The sequence below is a fragment of the Ammodytes marinus genome, assembly GCF_949987685.1.
Source record: "Ammodytes marinus genome assembly, chromosome: 18".
Classification (NCBI taxonomy): Eukaryota; Metazoa; Chordata; class Actinopteri; order Uranoscopiformes; family Ammodytidae; genus Ammodytes; species Ammodytes marinus.
The window spans coordinates 21,056,540-21,079,348 of NC_137222.1; the positions used below are offsets into that span (position 1 = coordinate 21,056,540).

Sequence of the window (22,809 nt, forward strand, 5' to 3'; positions counted from 1 at the left end):
ACATTGAACTAATTACTCAACTTCAGTGAACTCACATTTTAGTTACAATTTATAAGCTGAACCAGTTCCTAGTATTTTCGAGTGGTTGGATTATATACACTTTGTGTTACAATGTATTCATAACTGTCTCTTCCTGATTTTTTCTCAGTTTGCGCCACCTCTATTATTATCCTGTCACGTGCACATATCCACACCAACTTATTTCAATTTTTTTGAATAAAGTTTACAGCATGCTACAGATGCTAGGAGCATTATAAGAGGGGGAGAGAGAATAGGCAGTAAAACAGTTTGGTTTTTGTCTGATCTCTTTTCACTCAGTTGTGATTTGACATGAGCTCCATACTACATTTCCTAAAAGGTTGAAAAGTGTTTCTAACCACAGAAGTCTGGAGAGACTGATATGAACATAAAGTCACAGTCAGTTTTTTTCTTTTGTAAGTACACGCAGCAATTTCGGGAAAAGAATGTGACAGGTTGCTTAAACCTTTATCTTATTTTCCCCTAAGTGTTTTACTAAATGCTGAACTTGACGGGTAGTGTGGATGTCAGCTTATCACGTTAATAAATTACAAGTAGCCTGCTGATGCTTTTAGTCAACTCCCCACTACAAGTTATGAATTGCATTTTTCCATTAAATATAAAGGAAATAGTTCCTCCTGAGAAACAGATGGCAAGTTTCTCTGTCTCTTTTTTGTTCTTCTAGAGGTTGGACCGGGTTGGGAGCCATTGATGTGAAGGCCCTGTTAGAATCCTATGAGAATTAGTATGTGTTTTATTGGGCCAATACAGATAAAGTTAGCTGTCCCAGAACCGAGCTCGCACACAGACACGCACACACACACACACACACACACAGGCACACGCACATGCACACACACACACACCCACACACACAAACAAACGCACACACAGACGCACACACAGACGCACACACAGACCTCCTGGCTCTTGAACGAGACCTATGGGAGTTTTAAATCAGGGATGTGCGCTTTCCCACTCCCAGTCGTTCACAACCCCTCACATTTTTCTCACATCATTTCAGCTTCTCCTTTCACATTTCTCTCACTAGTCCATCGTTCACTCTGCCACTACGAACCCCCCAAACCCTCTCACTCTCTCTCTCTCTTAAAACCTTGAATATAATCTTCCCTCGCCCTTTCTCTCTCTCCCCCGCTCCCTTCTCAGAACCATGAACACAACATATTTTTCTGAGCCCTGAGTTTTTGAGCTTTTCACCATCTCCCCACAGAACGCCTATTACTCAAGCAAGTCAACTGCGCCGCACTTTGATGTGTGTGAGACCTCACTGGTGGATAAGTGCTGGTGTGTGTGTGTGTGTGTGTGTGTGTGTGTGTGTGTGTGTGTGTGTGTGTGTGTGTGTGTGTGTGTGTGTGTGTGTGTGTGTGTGCATGCACTGGCGGTGGTGGTGGTGTATGTGTGAGAGCTTTTCAGGCTTGTCATGAGCGAGTGATTGAGTCCAGACGTTGCGGGTTCCTCTGTTAACCCCCTCCTCCTGCGCCCGGTTGTGGGTTCAGAGTGTGTTGGCCTGGGGGTAGGGGGTGGGGACGTGGCTCCCTGGGGTGCAGTAAAGTGATAGGGCAGTACAGGGGGGGGGGGGGGGGCCGCCATCGCCCCTGGAGAGGGAGGTCAGAGGTTGGGCCCTGCCGAGAGAGGATCGGGGGCCATGTTAGTAAAGCGCACTGGGGCCTTTCCTGCAGGATAACTGCTGCTTTGGTTAGCTCCCATCTGGGTTTGAGTGTGTGTGGCTGTTATTAGTCTTGCCCCCTTTTTTTGAACATATTCCTCCATGTAATCTTTTTTCCTTCCATCTTTTTCCTTTCATTTGATGTTTCTGTGCTCTTGGAATAATTGGGGTTGACAGCCATTTCAGGCAATACATTAAACAATCAATCAGTCAATAAGAAATATGAATTTACACACACACACACATATATATACAGTATATATATATATATATATACAGTATATATATAAGTGCTATATATATATAACCTACATTGACATCTACACGTGAATAAATCTAGCCGAGTAGGTGTTTGCTTGAGCTTATGTCACGCATGTGCAGCATCAAATGCATAAATTAGGAAAGACAATATAAATCTATGTCATTGCTTCATAGGAATGTAGGGTTGGGCTCTCTGTGATGAAATGCAATATGATTCAATGACATGATATAAATCTGTCAGCTGTCACTAAGAGACTGTGCCACACCTTTGAAACCTTGGTAGCGCTCACTTTAATATCTCTAGTTGTATTGTAAACTTCATTGTTTTTTAAATTAGTTTTCTAAAAAACATCCATGGTGTCACAATAGTGATATTATATTGATAAAACCTTCTGTCTGAGTGTAGCTCATTTTCTTTCATATGGCCAACTCCTGAGGGGAAGGTGAAATTGAAACAGTGTCTGGCAGTTTTGGCTTATTAAAAATAAATACAAAGACTGAAAAACCAAAGCAATTCACTTTTTAGATGCTGCATGGAGACAATGGAGGACCGTTTAGTAAATAAGCCAGAGAGAATGAGACAGAAGCAATCCAGTTTGAAGGGAGAAAATAGAAAAGTGAGCCAAGCATGAAGCGGTTCAAGAGACTTTTTTAAACTTCACCTTCCATCCCTCAGCAGCTCTCCTAAGACAGACTGCAGTGAGGTCACTCTGTCACCTGCAGGCTCAGACACTGGCCAAACAACTGGCTCTCAGCCTGAATAATGGGCTGTCACTAACCCCTGACCCCTCAGCTCACAGTCTAAGGTGTCAGATCAATATCAGTCCAGTCTGATTGGAGGCATCCTGGGACGCTGAGACTCACACTGCAGGAGCGCTCACATTTGGTTAAATTAAATATTCATTATTTGACTATGCAGCACAATTATCAAGATAAGATAAAATAAGATAATCATTCTTTAATCCCATAGTGGGGACATTTTCAGTGTTACAGTAGAAACAGAGAATAGTGCGAATAACAAAGCAATAGGTAAAGATGCTAAATATAATGCTTGCCTTTGTAAATAGTAAAAAAAAGTTGACACTTTAAAGTTAAAAGTTAAAATGCAAGTTAGCAGTTAAAAGTAATGCTTAGTAAACGGACTGTTCAACAGTGTGTGTGTGTGTGTGTGTGTGTGTGTGTGTGTGTGTGTGTGTGTGTGTGTGTGTGTGTGTGTGTGTGTGTGTGTGTGTGTGTGTGTGTGTGTGTGTGTGTGTGTGTGTGTGTGTGTGTGATCATGATGCTCTTTGTTCCTCAGTGCACATGTCCGGCAGGTGCTTTTTTGAACATACCTCAGTGGGGTTATTTTAACAGGGCCTGCTCTGGGCCTCCTGCAGTTATGTGGCTTTAGGAGCAGTGGAGGGGGCATGTGTCTGTGCCTATGTATAAGTGCTTCCTACGTGAATACACCTGCAGGGGCTAATGCTGTGTGTTTGTGAGGAAAAGAAAAAGCTACTATTCTGCTGACCGAATTTTGTGTTGTTGTAAACGGGAGTCATGGCAACGCAAACAACCATCTTGGGCACAGAGGGGGTTTATGAGTCGTTCTGTCGGCCCCTTAGGGGTTTTACACTGACTGAGTGATGGAGCCCTGCTGTGTGTGTGTGTGTGTGTGTGTGCGATGACTGACACTTACCCCATGCTGCTGTTGCTGCTTTGACCTCTATGACACCAGAATAGCTTTGTCAGTTATTAACCTGCCCCTGTCCATGTATGTAGGACAGGAGGAGAATCTCCCAGAAATGTTGTTCTTTAAATGGGACAGCTAAACCTAAATCAAGCCGCTTAAGGCATGATTGCATGCAATGTTTCTGTGGCAACAAGCACAGTGGTCATCTTATATTATTGTTCCAGTGATAGAAAATGTTTCAGTTATTAAAGTAAGTACGGAAGAAGTAACCCTGATGATGTCATAGAGTAGTGAAGTCGTCAGGCTAAATTTGGATTTCTACAGGATTTGTAGAAGAAAATCATTTAGTTTCAAAGTAACTGGGTCAAGCTCCAAAAATGTGTGATCCTACATTTCCCATAATGCAACCAAATAGAGTATTTTATTAAACCCCCCCCCTTGCCTGCTAAATGCCAGAGACTAAAAAGTCAGGATGACCTAGCCCCCGCTGCTTCAATTCTGACCAATCCTTTTTTAAATTACCCCCTTGTGAGCCCGTCTGACTTAATACAATACTAAGCACCTGTGTACCTCTTCCAGGAAATTCTTACTTCCTATAACCCTTTTCCAGGGAATGTCCCCCAGAAACTATTCTTTACAAATTAAAGTAAATTCAAATCAATTATTGACCCCAACAGAAAGTCTTCCCAGAGTTCAGACAACATTTAAACGTATAATATTGTTCTCCAAAATGAAAAAAGAAAAAGAAAAACGTTCTTAGATGTTCTCAAAGTAAGATATTAAGAGAAAAGTCTTGCTTTGGTTCCAGCTCATATTATGTCAGGGTTGGTTCTCAGTGTGTACTGTCACACGGGTTACAAAGACAACAGGGCTTCATTTGCACACCGACAAGAGATTAGAATATACATGACGCTTTACATAACACATCCTCTGTCTGTGTGTGACTCGTCTAACTGTAGCCTGGCACACAACGCGACTGCAGCTGTGTTGAAGGCCGGTGGTTAGCGATTGGCACAGTGTGGACCACCAGGATCCACAAACAGGCCGTCTGCTCTCATGCTTCTACTGCCTCTGCTTCCACTCGCTCTCACCCGCCTCTGTTATACTTTATATATTTTTTACTTTTATTTTTTAAATGTCTGAGGTGCCTAAAGTACCCACAAGCAGCAATGTGTTTTCAATCTGAGGCCAATTATTCACCTCCTCTGGTTGTGTTCCCGGCATAAAAAAAAAAACTTCAACGGAGAACTGTCTATACTTAACAGGCTCCATTTTTCCCATCTCTGTGCTGTCAACGCCCAGTCCGCCTGAGCCCCCTGGCAGACACATTACGTGTTTAAATACATTGTGTGTGTTCGTGTGTGTGTGTATGTGTGTGAGTGTGTGTGTGCACACGCATTTGTGGCATATGTTTGTGAGTCCACGGACAGATGTGTGTATATAATTATCCAACTTAGTAATAATGGCTCTAACTTCCCTGGCGGCAGAGCGCTATGAATGATTGGACAGGTGGAAGGGAGGGTGATCGGGACCTCCCAACCCCAAAGGCACAGAATGGATGGATGGATGGACCCCATCTGGTGACATCACATCACATAGACTGGGGCTCTGATTAGCCCCCTCTTTATGGCCCCACAAAGAGTTCCCCCTATGGGCCGCAATCAGGAATTACAGATTACCCCGTGATGTGTTGTCTTGGGAGTTTAAAAGGACAGTTAGTTCACGTCTGTTTGTGGAGGGGTAAATTTAGGCACCAGATATAGAAGCTGCGTGAGGTCGGAAGACTGTGGTTTGGAGTGTGTGTGTGTGTGTGTGTGTGTGTGTGTGTGTGTGTGTGTGTGTGTGTGTGTGTACGTGAGGACAGGAGCTTGATGTGTTCCTGTGGGCTGAGAGCGTCTCCTCTTTTTTTCTCTCTTTGTGGTATAACCCTGGGAATCTGCCCCTCGTCTGACCCACACTATGTTCATGAGGAAAACAACGGGAGGGCTTTATCTTCTCCTCCTCCCTTCTGCTTTTTCTTGGTACCGTCGTGTTTTGTCTACATTCTTCTTCTTTCCCGCTTCTGCTCTCTCCTCTCTTCTACTCTCTTCTTTCGTCCAATAGGTGTCATTTAGGCTGGGGACACTCAGGACACCTCTCTAGCTACAAGTCCACAGTCCAAGACAGCTCCATTTTGGGCTTCAACCAGCGACCCTCCAGTTTCTAACCCAAGTCCCAACAGACTGAGTTGCCGTCACCCTCATTCATAACACTTTATAACCTCTCTACACGTTCTGGTTCCTAGAACTTTGTTATTTGCTTTCGTTATCTATCGATTTCAGAAAGGACCATCACATTACAGAAAACTAGAAATATTTTCTTCAGTTATACTCTCCGCTCTTTACTTCTGCCTTCCATTCATGGCCACTGTGGTCATCTAGGCTTCTATTTTTGTGTAACCCTAAGCTTAGGGCATATTCTTTTTACATCGGCTGGTTCCAGTTCTTTTAGACTCATATCTAAGTTAAACAGAAAAGGTTGAGGATCGCTTAGGGCAAGGTTTAAGGCAGATCTTGTCTCTAGATATGCTTATGTCTTTCTCTTTCTTCCAACCTCTTGTCTTCCACATTCTTCTCTTCTTCACTCAGTCAGTTTTCTCTGTACTGGCTCCACCATACCTTCTACCTGTGCCAGGCCTTTAGAGTGACAACACCACAGCAGAAGGGGGGATAAAGAAAAGCAAACAAAACAGGGGGTGGGCTCACTGAAAAGAGGGATTATCCATAGATGTGTTCTTTGTTAAGAGCTCCAGTTACTGATTCATTGATAAACCCCTCCAACTGGCCGTGAGTAATTCTAGCCAATCAGGGATCATTAATCCCCACGACAAATGGTTTTAGGAATGAGGTGCTTTTATTTTGCTAATGGCCTCACCATGACACATTTATAAACTGACACTGAACTGCTGAACCATGCTGTTGGATTGTTGTGGTTTCTTTTGCCGCCGAGGTCTGAACCGTTGTTTCTGCCTCCTGCTTCCCTGGACCACTACGGCCAGCAATGAAAACACAACTTGTTGAAATTGCCTCGATCAAGCCCCGCGAAAAGGCCCTAATGACTTTGCTAAATAGCCTGTAACAACAAAGCCATTTAGAAATAACAGATGAATAAATCTTGTGCCTAATGACAATGGGAAAGGGAGAGGGGGGGTGGGATGGGGTGGGGAGGGGAGGGGGGAGTGCTGTCAGAATCTCTGGGTACACAGAGTAGGGATCAGAGTAAGGGATCAGCAGGAGAAAGTTTGCGGTTCCAGAAGACATGGCGAGATGAAATGTCATCCCGTTTGGACCACATCTTGAGTCAGGCTGTGAGTTTATGGCTCTGTGTCTTATCAATATTTCATTCCTGCCACTCAAGAAAAACATTCTTCCATACAGCCTCTCATCTGGAAAACATCTGGATCATCTGTCGGCCCTCTCGCTGCTCTCACTGAGCGTTTTATCGCTTTTTGTAATAAACACCTACGGCCCGCTATTTTAGATCTAAAGGCTGAACAAGGCCTCTCCGCTGCATATGTTTGGCCACATTTGACCCCGGTTCCCATCCGAACCACCTGTGAAGATCTGATCATTAACGGCTAAGAAAATAATTATATGATCTGTAAATGTAGAGTAGTTTGGATGATCAGTTTTGCCCGTGTTATTGTTCATATTGTCTCACTTACCTACAGTGGTATTCAGCCAAGTAGATAGTTTGGTTTAATACACAGGTTTTGATACTGCATATTTATCTATGAGATGTGTGACACACCCCAATACAATGGAAGTCCATGGCATTCCATTTATGGCACTTAAAGGACTGAACATTTATATTTCAAATTCAACATGCCCCTTCCCAATTGTCTAGATAATCCCCAGAACACACAGTTGACAGAGCTTTTTCTTTGGCAGAAAGTTTGTTCAACGGCCCGAAATAACAAAATAATAAAACGTGTTGTGTTGTGTTGTGTTGTGTTGTGTTGTGTTGTGTTGTGTTGTGTTGTGTTGTGTTGTGTTGTGTTGTGTTGTGTTGTGTTGTGTGAGAATGCTGGCCTGCTAGAGGGCATGTTGGCTACTGACTTACTGTTGCTTACTTACTTGGATTGTTCTGCACTAAAGCATAGAATAGTGATGAATCTATTGATTTGTGCTGAAGTGAAATCTAATCAGACGTGGTCACTCAAGACTGATTTTGAGTTGCCAGGAGTAAACGCTGTCCCTACTTCAGACACAATCAGGATGTATCTGACTTGAATTATCCAGGTCTTAACAGTTCCATCATCACATTCACAAACTTTGTCCCACCTCTCCCTCACAAAGGCACTAGTTACGAACTCCTTTACATCCTGACTAATCTCAGCCCTCTCCTGGGCCCCAGGTTTGATTGACAACTGCTGACACTTGCAAGGCTCAAGCCGAACATTTAAGGCTTTGTCGAGACACGGGAGGACAAAGCAGGCTATCCCACAGTGCCTCTGGCTGAGGACATGATACTGTGGAGCCGGTTGACCCCATGGTAGTCATAATATCAGCGAGCAGTTTCTGAAAACTGAGGCCATGCTGTGCATGCCTGGAGCCAAAGCGCTCAGCTGGTGCTGAAGGGAAGAAAGAAAAAAACAAAAAAGAGCCGAGAGAGAAAACAAGGGCTTTAGTTTCACGTTTGACCAGACTATAATTAGAGAGTGAAAAAAAATTAGAATATGGCTGCTGATGCTACAACACACCCACACAGCCTGTTATCTGGCGCACGCACGCACGCACGCACGCACGCACGCACGCACGCACGCACGCACGCACGCACGCACGCACGCACGCACGCACGCACGCACGCACGCACGCACGCACGCACGCACGCACGCACGCACGCACGCACGCACGCACGCACGCACGCACGCACACGCACACACACACACACACACACACACACACACACACACACACACACACACACACACACACACATCCGCTCATTTGTGTCCACTGCAAATCCAGTAGGACGGCTACTAATCCTGCAGCACATTTACAATCTGTGTAACGACAACCTGATACCCCCAGCAGGCCGCAGCGAGCACACACCTCCCTTTATCCTACTCACGACTCACGAAGCCCCCGACATGTACGTGTCAGCGGCAACAGCTGCAAATCAACCGCTCCCTCCTCATTCTCACCTGGCCGCGGATCAGCTGACTAGTGCTCCCCTTTCCCTTGGCGATGAGTTTGCGTAATATCTGATCCAAGATCAGCGATATAACGTTTGGGTAGAACTCCTAGCTGTGATCAGGTGAGCTAGCCCGTATCTGATCATCAGCCTGCTGCATGCTCCAACACGGTCCCTGGCCTGCCTCCCCTGACGGCCCCTCACTGTGTCAATGAACAGAGGTGGAGTATTAAAGACATCCGCAGTATGTCAGTGATACTGGACCGCGGGGCCATTAGCAGCTATAGAGACACAACCAGGACGGCTGTCCAAGCCTAATCTGTCTCTGCTAAAAGCCTCAGAAATGCAACCTTATACGGCGCCTATGGGAATATGCGTTTCCCAATCACTCGCCTCAGGAATGAATACCTGGCATATCTAGCCATTGCACTCCCCACACCCCCCACCCTTTGCCTGTCCACTCGGTTTACTGTAAACACCACGGCAAAAAAATCTTGGGGCTGTTTCAAGGTGAGGCGGCTTGAGAACAGGCCTAATTTTTTCCCAGACTTGGGAGATTCCACAAGGGGCTCCTACATCAAGCTGTCATATTGGGCTAATGAAAATCTCATTCTACAGAGGGATCCGCTTAAAGCTGCTAAAGGCACATGCTAACCAGGGGATTAGCCCTGTAACACTAGGGGACTTTAATTCCAGCACTACGGCGTAAGTCATCTTCGCCGCGCGCTAACATTGATATACGGCTTAGGACTGACTAGTGTGTGTCGTGAGAGACGTTTTTATGCCAGGGTGCAAAGGGGGTATTCAGTGGAGTCTCATGAGAGGCTCGTATGATTGAGACTGACATGATGAGATCCTGTAAACAAAACCAGAGGAGATCATAGCGTGGAAGTGTCTTTCACAGTCTGGCCTCGTACTTTTTTTTCCGACCACATGTGGGAACTTTTTGTGGCCTTGCTAAGATACTCAGAGTATCATCTCTCGTCATCAGGTGTTGGAGTGTTCATAACTCTTTGGAGAGCACATTTTGAATGGGCATGGTGGCTGGAGACTCCCTAAACAATACAATCAGTTACACTTCTTCTCACTCGCACAGCTGTTACTGATGTACCCTCGAGCAAAGCACTGCTTCAGGGGATCTGAATGTCAAATGTGTACAAAACACAAAGTAGACGGTTGCTGAGAGTGAGCAAACCCAGCATAGTTTCATTGGGTAAATAAAGGGCACGATCAGAGATACAAGGATCGAATTGTGGGAATGACAAGAACAATCACCCTGCCAATAATAGATTAATCATGTTAGTGTTTTTGCTGACATAGAAAAAATTGATTATTAACACTCATCCAAAAATCTATGTCATGTAAGCACAAATGGTAATATACTTCTTGGTGTAAATGCAAACATGATGTCATTGATGTGTCTTTTAGAGCGGTAGACTTCAAACTTGCACTCCAGTCTCAAGTGCCCCGTTTACTTTCAGTATTACTCACCCAAACATATTGTTAGTGAGTTAGATTTTATTTAGACATGGACATCAAAATTGCATTGGACAACCGAGATTCAAATATATACATGAACTATCGAGCAAAGGCAGCATGATCACACATTAAACCAGTCGTAAGCTATTCGTGTGAGCAGCACTGTTGCGTGCATTCCTTAGGTCTAACAAATGCAAAGTTTTTTCTTTCCTCAAAACATTTGCAAAGCCGATTTCTGGATCATTTCAAAAGCACGTTGATTACATCCACATTGTTTTTGCCAGCAGTCCCCTTCTTCTAGTGCCTTTTGCTAGTTTCTTGGCACGTTACCCCCCTCCACCTGTAGATCAGTGGAATGGTGTGAAACCATTAGCGGGAATGTGCATGCATTGCGTCACCCTTGGGGCTTGTGTTTGTGAAAACAGAAAGTGGAAGCACACATTAAAAGGGTGCTCAATAGTGCTAGTAGTGGTCCAACATTCTCTAGATTACCTTTTAGTGATGAAAAATAGTAAGACTTTAAGACTTTACTAACCAGAAGCTCTCTAAAGATGTGACTTTAAACTTGAAAACAAGAACTTGCCATTGTATCAATTATCATTCACAGACCTGAAAAAGTTTGCAGACTTGTAATGTGATGATGACAATATGACACTTGCCCACAAAACAGCTTTGGAATGTTCACATAGATCTGTTGTTTGGGTGCACAAACAACTTGCCACATTATGTTAAACATTTACCTCTTTTCTTCCTGCTCCAGGTTTTACCGGGGCGACTACCACATCGACGTCTGCATCAACGACTACCTTGATGTCTACTGTCCGCACTACATGGGGCCGGTGTCTGATGAGCGGGCCGAGCGCTACATCCTCTACATGGTCAACTACGACGGCTACAGCTCCTGTGACCACACCGCCAAGGGCTTCAAACGCTGGGAGTGCAACAGGCCACTGTCGCCCAACGGACCGCTCAAGTTCTCAGAGAAGTTCCAGCTTTTCACCCCCTTCTCCTTAGGTTTTGAATTCCGCCCTGGCAGAGAGTATTATTATATCTGTGAGTATGCGCTTACTTTACAGAAAATATTGTTAATTTGATTGTCTCTTAAATCTGGTCAGATTTTGATTGTGGCTTGATTGAGTATTTACTCATTTTGATCAAAATGACATTCATGTTAAACCTTTTTATATTGCTGAAGTTTGAGTACCTATGTGTGAGCAACATTTATAACTTTGGCTTCTTGAATGAAACTCAGATTTTTCAAAATAAGGTACATAAAAGTTCTATTTTTGTTATCAGTTCTAGAACTCAGGTGTCATGTGAGCACAACTACAAAAAGATTTACTACGATACCAAGCTTTTAAGTGGGCTCTATCAGAAGATCAATATCAATTTCATCTTGGCATCACGCCCCAAAAAAAAGACAGCAATGTTGAGGTTTTGTTTTGCAAGTCCTCAGAATGAGGGCCAAGCCAAAATACGAGCTGGCGGGAACAAAACATTTTGAGGTTCTCGTTTGAAGTGTCTTCGGTTGCTGACCGACCTGAGCTCAGCTTTCCTCTCCTCGTGAGAAAACACAGGGAAAGCAAATGTCTGGGAAGTCGTGTTTCATGAGTGAAGTCAGTGCCCTGTAGCGGCACGATAGAGGGACTAAATGAGAGACAGTGCGCTCCATGGTGATCCGACACATCTACTCAGAGGAAACTTTGTAGTTGACAGGAAACAATAGTAAGAGGAGCAAGACTTAAAAGGAAGCACAATGTTGGCCTTACAACAGAGGACTATGCTATGATAAATATATCAAATCCAAGCAGACTGTTGGTGACTGGAGTATAGAAAAAGTTGTTTTGCTTAAGTTCCATTATTGATATAAATGAGGTGCGGTTAAGTTGTAGATCTCAAGGAAGAGTTTTTACACAATGAAGTAGTTAAGATGATGATCAAATATCAGTCGCTGGAGAATATCTTCTCCTCACGTCATTCCACTTGTTTATATCTTTGCCTAACTGATCTTGGACGGTGGTGGTGCAAGCAAGCATCTGGGATCACAACACCATCACAATTGTCCGCAGCAACGCGTTGTATTGTGATGTATTATTACCCTTCACAAAATGTTTGGATTGGATTTCTGTCCATCGGCTAGTCTACCCAACTCTGTTAGATAAATGGGACTGTTTAGTGGAAATGTTGATCAGCTGATAGAGATTCTTTTCATGTTGTTTCAATTCCCTGGATGCCGATAAGGTAAATCATAGATTGCTCAACTCCACTTGTGTTTGTTCAGTTGGCTCCGGTTGATGTGAAACTAAGTGAAGATGATGTTCTTGCGGACTTTGATTAGGACTGATCATCCAGAGAGAGAGAGAGAGAGAGAGAGAGAGAGAGAGAGAGAAAGAGAGAGAGAGAGAGAAAGAGAGAGAGAGGGAGAGAGAGAGAGAAAGAGAGAGAGAGAGAGAGACAAATGCAGAGAGACAGGCCATATGGCTTTGAGCAGTGTCAGGCCATATGGACTATCTCTCGCTGACTCAAATTCATGACTCATCTATCAGATTTTCGTTCACTACAGACAATTTTTTTTCTCCCTCTGAGAACACAAGATCTGAGCACGGGATGAAATAACAAAAGACAAAGACGCCCCTGGGAGAATACCAAGGCCTTACAGTCAGATCATTCCCATGATAATAAAGATATTCGTCATGAGATTCTATGGAGTTATAAAGTAGACGAAGAGGTGTTTCGATTGGAGTTCTGTATCAGCAAATTCCCATCTGAAGGATAACCTCTGTATTTCTGCATCTAGAAGATCTTGGATAATGTATCAACATAAAATAGTTATGTTGCGGCCTTCAGTTACATACAAAGTTAAACCTATTTTTTCTTTCATTTATTTCTGTCAGTTCAGTGCAATGACAGTCTCTTAAAACTACAATACTTATCAGTCAGAGGCAATAATTGCAGCAAATTCCAAACGTGTTATTGTTAATATTGGGAACAAAACAATGAACCTCAGTTACTGAATTCATCTAACAGTAGAATGGACTCTGAAAGACAAGTGTATTTAAAAAGTATTTGCGAATAATTTACAGATACAGCACACATGGATAGACATTAGCTCTCATTTGTAGTCCCGCTTCAGTAGCTTGATGAATGCAAGTCCAAACTTCAAACTCATTTTAGCTTTGTTTTAGAAAATCTGGTTAAATAGCTCCTAAATGCTAGCACACTATTTTACTTCTTACTTCCATTACTTTTTAAGCATCCAGTGCAATTACTTTTCAGGAGTACATTCTCAATGAGTCTCTCTTTGATCCTTGGAACTTATATTGACATCAGTGTGAAAAGAAATACCACCGTCATACACGAATAACCTATTTTTCCATCATCTACAGTACATTGAGAAATGCTGGTCGGATTACAGTGAACAATGTTATATCGGCTACTGGTGTCAGTGTCAGATTGCGCGTTGATTGTGTCTTGGCGTAACAAAGCCTTACAATAGACGATTGTTAATATCTGTGTTGTACATATTATATGGTTTGGGAAATTTGTGAAGTGGCCATGTAACTGACACATTGAAGGGTCCGTCATGTCTGCCTGTCTCGGTGAAGACAAGCACGCCTTTGTCCTCCTTTAGCAAGTTGATTGTCACTGGCCCCGGGCAGGGTGGAGCAGAGGGGTAGGGTGCACGTCAAATATATGACACCTGCAGCTGGCTATGGGACTGCCTGTGTGTGGGGCAGAAAGACAAACACCCAGAGGAAAGCCTAACCCATGGTGTGGGGATCAGCATTGTGGCTGGTCCTGCAAGGTCAAAGGTCATCCAGATGACGGTATGGGTCTGGCAGACTTCTCGTGGCCTCGGAGGGCGGCATGTTTTTCTTATAAAACCTCAGTGGACGGCTTACCATTCTGTTGTTTTGCAAATTATAATTTAAAGCTATAGTGAGTAACCTCGGTTGCCCATATGAGGAATGCTGAGTAATAACAACAACACTGTCTGCTTATCTACGTACATGAGGTAAGCCTGTCGGTGATCACGCATGGATGTTATACCTTCTGTTGTACGTCCAGGTGTTTTCTTAGCAGTAGAATCAACAACTGAAACATTTCTTGGGCAAAATACAGAGAGAATTTTGTGGAGCTTATTGGCTCAACGCATTTGGCTAAAGCTTGAATGAAACCGACATCCATGTATATGAAAAAGCACTACAGCTTTAATGGTGCGTAAGAGGATTTGAACACACAATATTTATCTTTGGTTAAGTGTCACAAGCCATTTCAATATATTGCCATCTAAAACATGAAGTCAGCTTAGACCCTTGCTGTTTCAGCAGTGGTTTAATTGCAGTATAGCATGTATATGTACTGTTGCTGTGGTTACCAATATATCTTCCCTCTAAGTTAGTGACATTGGGCTACAACTTTTGTCAAGCGTCCTTGGGTTTCTTGAAAGGCTCTCTACAAAACTAAGCTATTAATATTATTAATAGTTTCTAGACAACATTTGTGAGTCAAAAAACTGAAAATTAAAAACAATTAACATACATATTCCATGTTGTGAAATGTGAGAATGTGTGGCTTTTGACTTCAATTTAACATTTAACTTGATTTAAAAATTAGCAATTGAAGCCGCTCCTGTGTGTGTGTGTGTGTGTGTGTGTGTGTGTGTGTGTGTGTGTGTGTGTGTGTGTGTGTGTGTGTGTGTGTGTGTGTGTGTGTGTGTGTGTGTGTGTGTGTGTGTGTGTGTGTGTGTGTGTGTGTGTGTGTGTGTGTGTGTGTGTGTGTGTGGATCAGTGGTGCGGCTGCTCCCCGCGAGGTCAAAGGTCACCCAGACGACGGCGAGGTCTGCAAGGGGCGGCATGTTTTTCTTCTAGAGCCTCGGTGGAGCTGGGGAAAGCCTGATCCTAATCTCGGAGGATAGAAATCCAATTTTCAGAGGAGACAGTTGAGAGTCTGGCTCTCTCCGTGTGAGAGAGATGACTGTCTCCCCACCGTAAAGCCCCCCTCGTGCTTCAAACGCCCGCTGTCCCGATCGCTATATAGCCGGCGCAGATCTGCATCGATAATGACATGAACCCTAGCCAGCAAAAGCACCCCGACAGTTCCCCTTTAGATTCATAGTGGCTGAAGCAAAAGACAAAGGGCTTTGTTCCACGAGATAAACCAAGATCATCGCAAGGAAAAACATCTGAAGCGGCAGTATTTATATCAGGATCTGGCTAATTCACCTCACAGTCACACACCAAAGCCATGGCCTTACACGGCATACCAGCCTGTTTGGAGACCTCTCATGTGTGTGTTGTCGGTGTGGCGCCAAAAAGTGAATGTCTGCCAAAAAGTGATTCGGTCTGGTTATATGTGTACAGCTGCTCTTATCAGGACCAAACAGTCATACAATGCAAATACAGTACATAACTATATGTCTGTTGTAATAGCAAATATATGTATTTTAAAACATTAATCTTTCTTGTGACCGAATGATCACAATCGCGTTTGCAGTTTATAGCGCGATTGGAACATAATATTTACGCGACTAAGGCATCTTGATACCAGTTCATATTTGGAAACTGCTGTAATTAACATGATTTATGAATGGTTTCTATCGAAAATAAATAAATGATCACCTTTGCAACTATCCTTATGACTATATACAGTAAAGATTTTACCAGCATGTTGATTTTTTCATTCTAGTCCTAGTCCTTTTCCTACTTAAGGTTTATTTCTGCCTCAGAATGACTTGATATCATTCATGAGGGTTATGTGGGACAGATAAGAGCCCACAGAGTCCCTTTTACCTGCTGAAATACCTTTTTATTTTACTGAAATCACTTTTCGGCAGACGATCACTTTTTTTGACACCACACCGGAACCAAATGTGTGACTGTGGCGTTCACGGGTCCCACAGCACATGACGGACGATGTAACATGTGCCTGACCGTCCTGTTGTCTTGGTGACGGGGCGGCGGCCGGATGACCAGGCTTTAACGCTGGTGGTTCTAGAGTTGCAGGGTGGGCTGGAGTAACAGTCATGATTGAAGCACTGCTCTGTTGCTGCAGGATAGAAAAGCCAGACTGTGACCTCAGTGGCAGACATGAGAGAGAGAAGAAGACAGTTGGGTAATCGTGTGTGTGTGTGTGTGTGTGTGTGTGTGTGTGTGTGTGTGTGTGTGTGTGTGTGTGTGTGTGTGTGTGTGTGTGTGTGTGTGTGTGTGTGTGTGTGTGTGTGTGTGTGTGTGTGTGTGTGTGTGTGTGTGTGTGTGTGTGTGTGTGTGCTTGTCGGTTTGAGTCTGTGAAGGGATGGTGGTATGTGGACAGGATGAGACAACGAACGAGTGAGAGATAAAAAGAAAACAAGAGTGAGAAATGTTGGAAAAACAGAGAAGGAACATAGAGACGTTTATCCATGTTGTTCACGGCTGCAACTAGGATTGTTTTTACGTAGAAAAAAAATTATTTTCACCTGACACATATCCAAAAGATAAAAGATATGCATAAATGGTCACACACCAAAACTAATAGTATAAATCAAAAGTACTAAATAGACATTAAAGAACATTTACTACAAGCTGTCCATAGCAGAGATGATGCATGATGAGGGGATATTTGAAACTACACGATGCTTTATCCTGCTTTTACTGTACCATGCATACTTAGCGGCCTTTTTTACCATTTAAAAACAACTCTAACTACAGTCAGAATAACTGCCAAGGTCTCTCTTTGCATTTTTCTCCTTTTAGTGGATGGAAACTGAACTTTTGACAGGTAGCAGTTACTTTTTTTTTTGTACAAATTTCAACTTAATAGTGCATTACAGGATTTAAACACGCACCATCTAAAATATGTAGTCAGATTAAACCACTGCAGCAGCGTATGCATGTGTACTGTTGCTGTGGTTACCCGCACTCCAATATACAGTATATTTCCTTCTAAATCACTGACAGTAACACAGTAGAAAACATCCACTTTAGTCCTGAAAGGATGACATGATGAACATTTAAAACTATTTACTTCTAACATACAAGCTCCACTTTGTGAAATGGGAGAATGTGCTGCTTTTGACCAGTCTATATCGTATCTAAAATTGACAATAATTGGAAACGTCACCTCGTACTTTTACAGTTTTCTGGACCTCATGACATTTTACAGACGAAGCTATTATTCATTTAATGGTGAAATAACCAAAACATTATTTGAAAGCAACCCCCAATACAAATAGTATCTCCCCCTCTCAAGATGTTCGTGCAAGAGTGCAGAAGTAGACTTTATAGTGCACTTTATAGGAGTCAAACAAAGTAAAGAGAGAGATAAGACGGCCAGGGAGACAGAGACAGGGAGGCTTAAAGACAGAGAAAGAGGCTTTGACCAGTCGAAATTCAGAGACGGAAACGTAGACGGTGAGTTCTGTCGGGGTGTGAGGTAAGTTACCCGACACCCAGCTGACACAGACAGAAGCAGTGTGATTGACAGCGTCTCTCTCTGGTTTATTTCTCTCCCTCCGCTTCACTTCCAGTATTCCCTCCATTGGTCAAGCAGTAAAGATGATTTCTATCTCCTCTCACAGCCTCTCACAGTATCTGATCAAACGGCCCTTTATGAAATGGGAGCCCGGAGGCATCGGCGACAGTGGAAACCCTGACACGGTTTACTTTTATCAGCCGTTCACAGCCGGGCCATGAGTCCATCACATGGAGAGGATATAAGAGTGTCTGCGGACACACTATATGGGCACGTCTTTGCACACACATATGCAAGTACTCAACTACATACTGTACATGCACACATACCAGAGGCACGGCCACTCATATCATAACACACTCCAGTTGGTTTGTGTGTGTTTGAGACAGTTGGCAACCAGCGGACAATGGCAGAGTCCAGAGCAAGTCTGAAAAGGAAAAGAAAGAAAAAAATCTCTAGTGGGATGAACAGAAGGCCAGACAAAGACATAAATATATTCTTGACAGAAGTGCAGACAGTATAGTCATTGGCCACAGCTGGAGACACCCCTCAGCGCTCTATTAGCCACTTGGTTCCCAGCATTATTCCTAAACTAATTATTTTTTGTTAGCTGTGCAAAACAATCACAACAACCCCACAGAAATAGGTTTTAATGATTGCCTGCTCAGAATCAGGAGGAAGAGGAGGAAATGAGATTTTGTAGCATGCCTACATCTGCAGAAATGAAATGAAATGCCCCTTGGCCACATTACACTTGGAAATATGAGGCTGTTTCATATATAATAATACTGGTCATTTCACATCAGGTTGAGAGGAATGCATAGATAAGGCTCTTCAGACTGTATTAAGAAGGACATAAGTATGTAACCTTGTTAAAACACGGTCGACCTTGTCATGAGTGCTCAGTTCTGCTGCTTAACCCACTGTATGTGAAGGTAGATAGAGGGTGGTACAATGTGAAGAGGTATCAGGTGAAGTTGTGAAATGATTGGACTATACTGAATGGGTTTGCAGACCGAGGACAACAAAGAAAATACGCTCCAATATATTTGCCTCTCGAGATGCACATTAGGTGATCATAGGGTAATACATTCTTGATGTGAATTCCCTTACAGACAAGACATGGCAAGGTATATAGTATGTGTTATATGCAATATTGCTTGCAGATTTTGGGCAGGTAATTGTGTACATCTTGGTAGAACTGGTTGTCATGTTTACAACTCGTCTCAATGCAATATTAGACGTTTTACTTGATACCTAAACATATGATGATAATTTTTTTTTGTACATGTTTATTTTATTAAATGAAAGAAGACAAAGATCTCAAATGTAAATTGATTAAACACACAGGCAACCGCACAACAACTTTTGCGCATGTGAAGCTATTTCCTTTGATGCTGTGTGGAATATTATGTTAAAACAAAACTGTTTTTGCTTCCAAAGATTGTGAAATCATCATGATCTCATTATTGAGTGAAATACTACGGATGCCATTTTAAAACCACAGTCCCGTTGCAGCCCTTAGATTAGAAGTGAAGGTGTTCTATAATGGAAAAAGCATCAAATGTGTCCAAAGTGTTTTGTTCCTAACATCTTGCTTGATGTTTTTTTTCCAACAGCCTCCATCACTGACGACAAGGGAAGACGGAGCTGCCTTCGACTGAAAGTCTTCGTCAGGCCTCAAAGTGAGTCCCAGACTGTTGTGTCTAATACAGTACCCTGCCCAGCCTTATTCCATTCTGCTTCGCCCCAGCTTGTGATCAGGGCGGGCGGACCAGTGACGTTCCAACTTCTCTAATCTTCTACATATCCTCTTCTCCTCTTTGTTTCTCTCCCAGACAATTGTGTGAAAAGCACTGGGAGCGTGCAGGAAGGAGTGGACTTTGACGACAACAGTCAAAACTCCCTAGAACCCAGAGGTCAGTTGAAATAAACATGTATACATGACGTTTATGTGCGTCTGTGTTTTTCACAGATATAATTGTTTACTTCCCGTTACTGCAAGGCTGCTGATATTATTATTTTCTTATGATTTCCTTCAGAATTGTCTCTCATCTGGTACACAGTAAATGTGTTTTTGTTTACTATTTACTGAATCTTAACAGTATTTTGAGTTTTCACAGTAGAAAAGTGCGGGGACAGTTTTCATTTTCTGTTGTGTTGTGTGAAGAACTCAGATTTTGAACTGTACCAATAAAGCACATTTTAAAAGCAGACCAAATAACTCAAACTATGATTTTAAACAGTTTACATTTGTTTTTACTAAGGTTCATGCCACTCTTATAGACTTTGTTACAATAAAAACTTAAAACAGGGGCAAAGCCAATCAAATAAGAATTCCCAAAAAGTTTAACCATAAATAAAACATTGGTGTACTTCATAACCTGCTTTAGTAATGCATAAACAAATTTGCATTCATTAAAATTGACCAACTAACTGAAACAAATAATAATGTAAGGCCTAGGTAATCCAGCCTTGTTGAAGGCAACATGTATGTGTGTCTGTATTCATTTAGTCCTGCCTGAATCATCTTATATTTCGAGCTGTTTTCTCGTGAATTAAACTCTTTATGTCTTTTCTTCAGACGGCATCGGTCACGAGTCTCCAGAGCCGGCTCGGCGGGATGTGAACTCCGTGGGTCGGCTGCAGACCTCAATCCTCATGCTCAGCTCCTCCCTCATACTCCTGGCTGCCATCTTGTCTTTATAGCGCCCAGTCTGAGGAATCCCACCAGGAAATGGACTGTCCTGATTGGACCACAGGCCGCCCTACCCTGCAACCCCCCTTCACCCCAAGTCCCCCCCTAGGAGCACTTTTTTTAATAAATAAAACACTGACAATCCCTCGAGAAGAAAATTGAGAGAGGAAGGGACTTCGACACTGAAGCCAATTGGTCGTTTTTTGACTTGCCAACTAGTGTGATTCTCGGCTTTTTTTTCTGACGGATGCCGATGGCCGAGGTGCCCCAGATCAGAAACAGGCAGAGCTGTCATGCCTGTTTGCCTTGCTACCGTCCACAGTATACAGATACTAAACAATATATTTGTGTTGCTTTTAAACCACACACATACGCGCACACACAAACGACACAATCAGTACACCCTCCTTAGCTTAAATGGCGAAGAAGCACAGCAGAATCCCTCTAAAGTTTACAGACTTTTTAACATTTTTTTGTGTTCAGGAAAACATCACATAATCCATCCTCCCTACCCCCAGACATGAAACATGATTCAATATTACGTCAAAGTTTGAAGAAGTTTTGGAAAAAGATCCGGGAGCGCCGCATCATGTACAGGCTAACAGAGAGGAAAAACAAGAAGGTGTTGTTGCTAGGAGACTGTTGCCAAGGGCGTGGGTGTAAGGGGCTGGCCTTTGATGACTTAACCTACCACTCAGGTTAAAAAGGAGTCAGATGCAACATCTCGGACTGTTGAGGACTCTTGTTGAGAGTAAAAAAAAGAAAAGAAAGAAGAAGAAATTGAAAAGAAAGCACTCATCTTTTAGTGTTTGGATAAGGGCGATTTAATGATTGATTAATGTTTGTTTTTTCTATTATTAAATCACGTAATTCAATTGTAGCAACCATCACGGGTGTACAGTAAAATATTTGAACGGAGCGTAGAAGTGGATATGGTATTTTACCAGGCAAAATGTATTTTCCTATTTATTGTGAAGTCCTTGTGCTTTTTTTGTTTTGTTTTAGTTTGTAAGTATACAGTAGAAAGGCAATAAAAAGAACAACCACACTTACCCATTAAGTTAGCTCATATCACACGCAGCTTATCGGATACAATCTTACAAAAACTACAGTACTACAGTTTATGTAAATCTGCTTGATGATGTTTTCTTTTTATTGTTTTTAACAAAGTCCAGGAAGAAGAAGAAGAAGAAGAAAAAAAAAGTCTGATGTGATATCAGGGTGTAGAAAGCGTAGAATATTTGTGTTTTCTCGAAAATTGTCATTAAAAATGTCACCAATGTAGTTTTACTATTTAGACTGTTGCTTTTGTGAATCACTGTCATAATAACACAACTATTGTACATAGATGCAAATTTCCTACAATGTTCAGGGATGTGTCCATGCCTAACATCAAAAGGTCAAAAGATGATTTGTTGTTTTTTGTCTTGTTTTTTAAAAATCGGGGTGGGTTACTATTCCGCGAATAAAGCAGCACAAGTTTTCTGTGGCTAAAGATGTTTTCAGTGAGACAGTGACTGACTTACAGAGCATGTGTGTGTGAGACGGGGGGGGGGGGGGGGGGGGGGAGGGGTTGTGTGTGATTCAATAGCCCTTCTTTGATGTCGTGAAAAAACGTGGCGTCTGTACAGAAAGAATACAGCCCCAGGGGGTAAACCCTCATACCAGGCAGGGTTCGACATAACGTATAGCCCGATGGCCCGGGGCCAGTAAAATCATATGCAGGGCAAGTTGATTGGCCAGTCACTGTCCCGCCCGGGCCAGTGACTGGCCAATCACAGTTCAGTATCTTTTTGTAGACTACATCATGGTTCATTGAAATGCGCGTTGAGAGTCGGAATGAAAGCAGTGTCTATTTAAGACTCAATATAATAAACCTAATATAAAATATATTTTTTAATGAAAGGCCAGTGGACAACCGATGCGTGGGCGTTTTGACAGGCAGAGCAACAAGCGGGTGCACTCTCGCTCCGTTGGCAGAGCTGCCTACCGTCCGCCTGCGAGTCGACTTGCTTTGCCCCCTTTCTTCCCACAGCAGAGGTGTGCAGAAAATGATAACTGCGCTTTTCCTTTATCTGCCGCCGTAATGTTACAGTATTTGCATCCAAGCTCCAATGGTAATACAAATGAGAGGCGTTATTTAAACGCTGTGAATGCGTCTCCGGTGATTGTGTCGGTTGTAGACAGAAACGAACGGAGGGACTCCGCTCACTGTACAGTTCCTATAGTCGCGCAGTTTGGCACTGTGTTTTCAGGCTCGAGACATTCAATCAGATCGCTGAAGTCTTTCCCATTGAAATCGCTAACGGGGAGAATATCCCCGGTTATTATTTTAGCCACAAACCACAGTTCATCTGCGCAGCGGCTCAC

General features: G+C 42.9%; 1 protein-coding gene across 1 annotated transcript in view; it reads left to right on the forward strand.

Moving 5' to 3' along the window:
- Positions 1–21,923, forward strand: part of LOC307265474 (ephrin-A5b-like) — a 70,284-nt gene extending 48,361 nt beyond the window's left edge. The window contains exons 2-5 of the mRNA XM_080047221.1: positions 11,050–11,342; positions 19,361–19,426; positions 19,580–19,660; positions 20,326–21,923. Of these exons, the coding sequence (XP_079903347.1) occupies positions 11,050–11,342; positions 19,361–19,426; positions 19,580–19,660; positions 20,326–20,450 (565 nt within the window). The 3' untranslated portion in view covers positions 20,451–21,923. The remainder of the gene's footprint in view (positions 1–11,049; positions 11,343–19,360; positions 19,427–19,579; positions 19,661–20,325) is intronic.
- Positions 21,924–22,809: the final 886 nt, after the last annotated feature.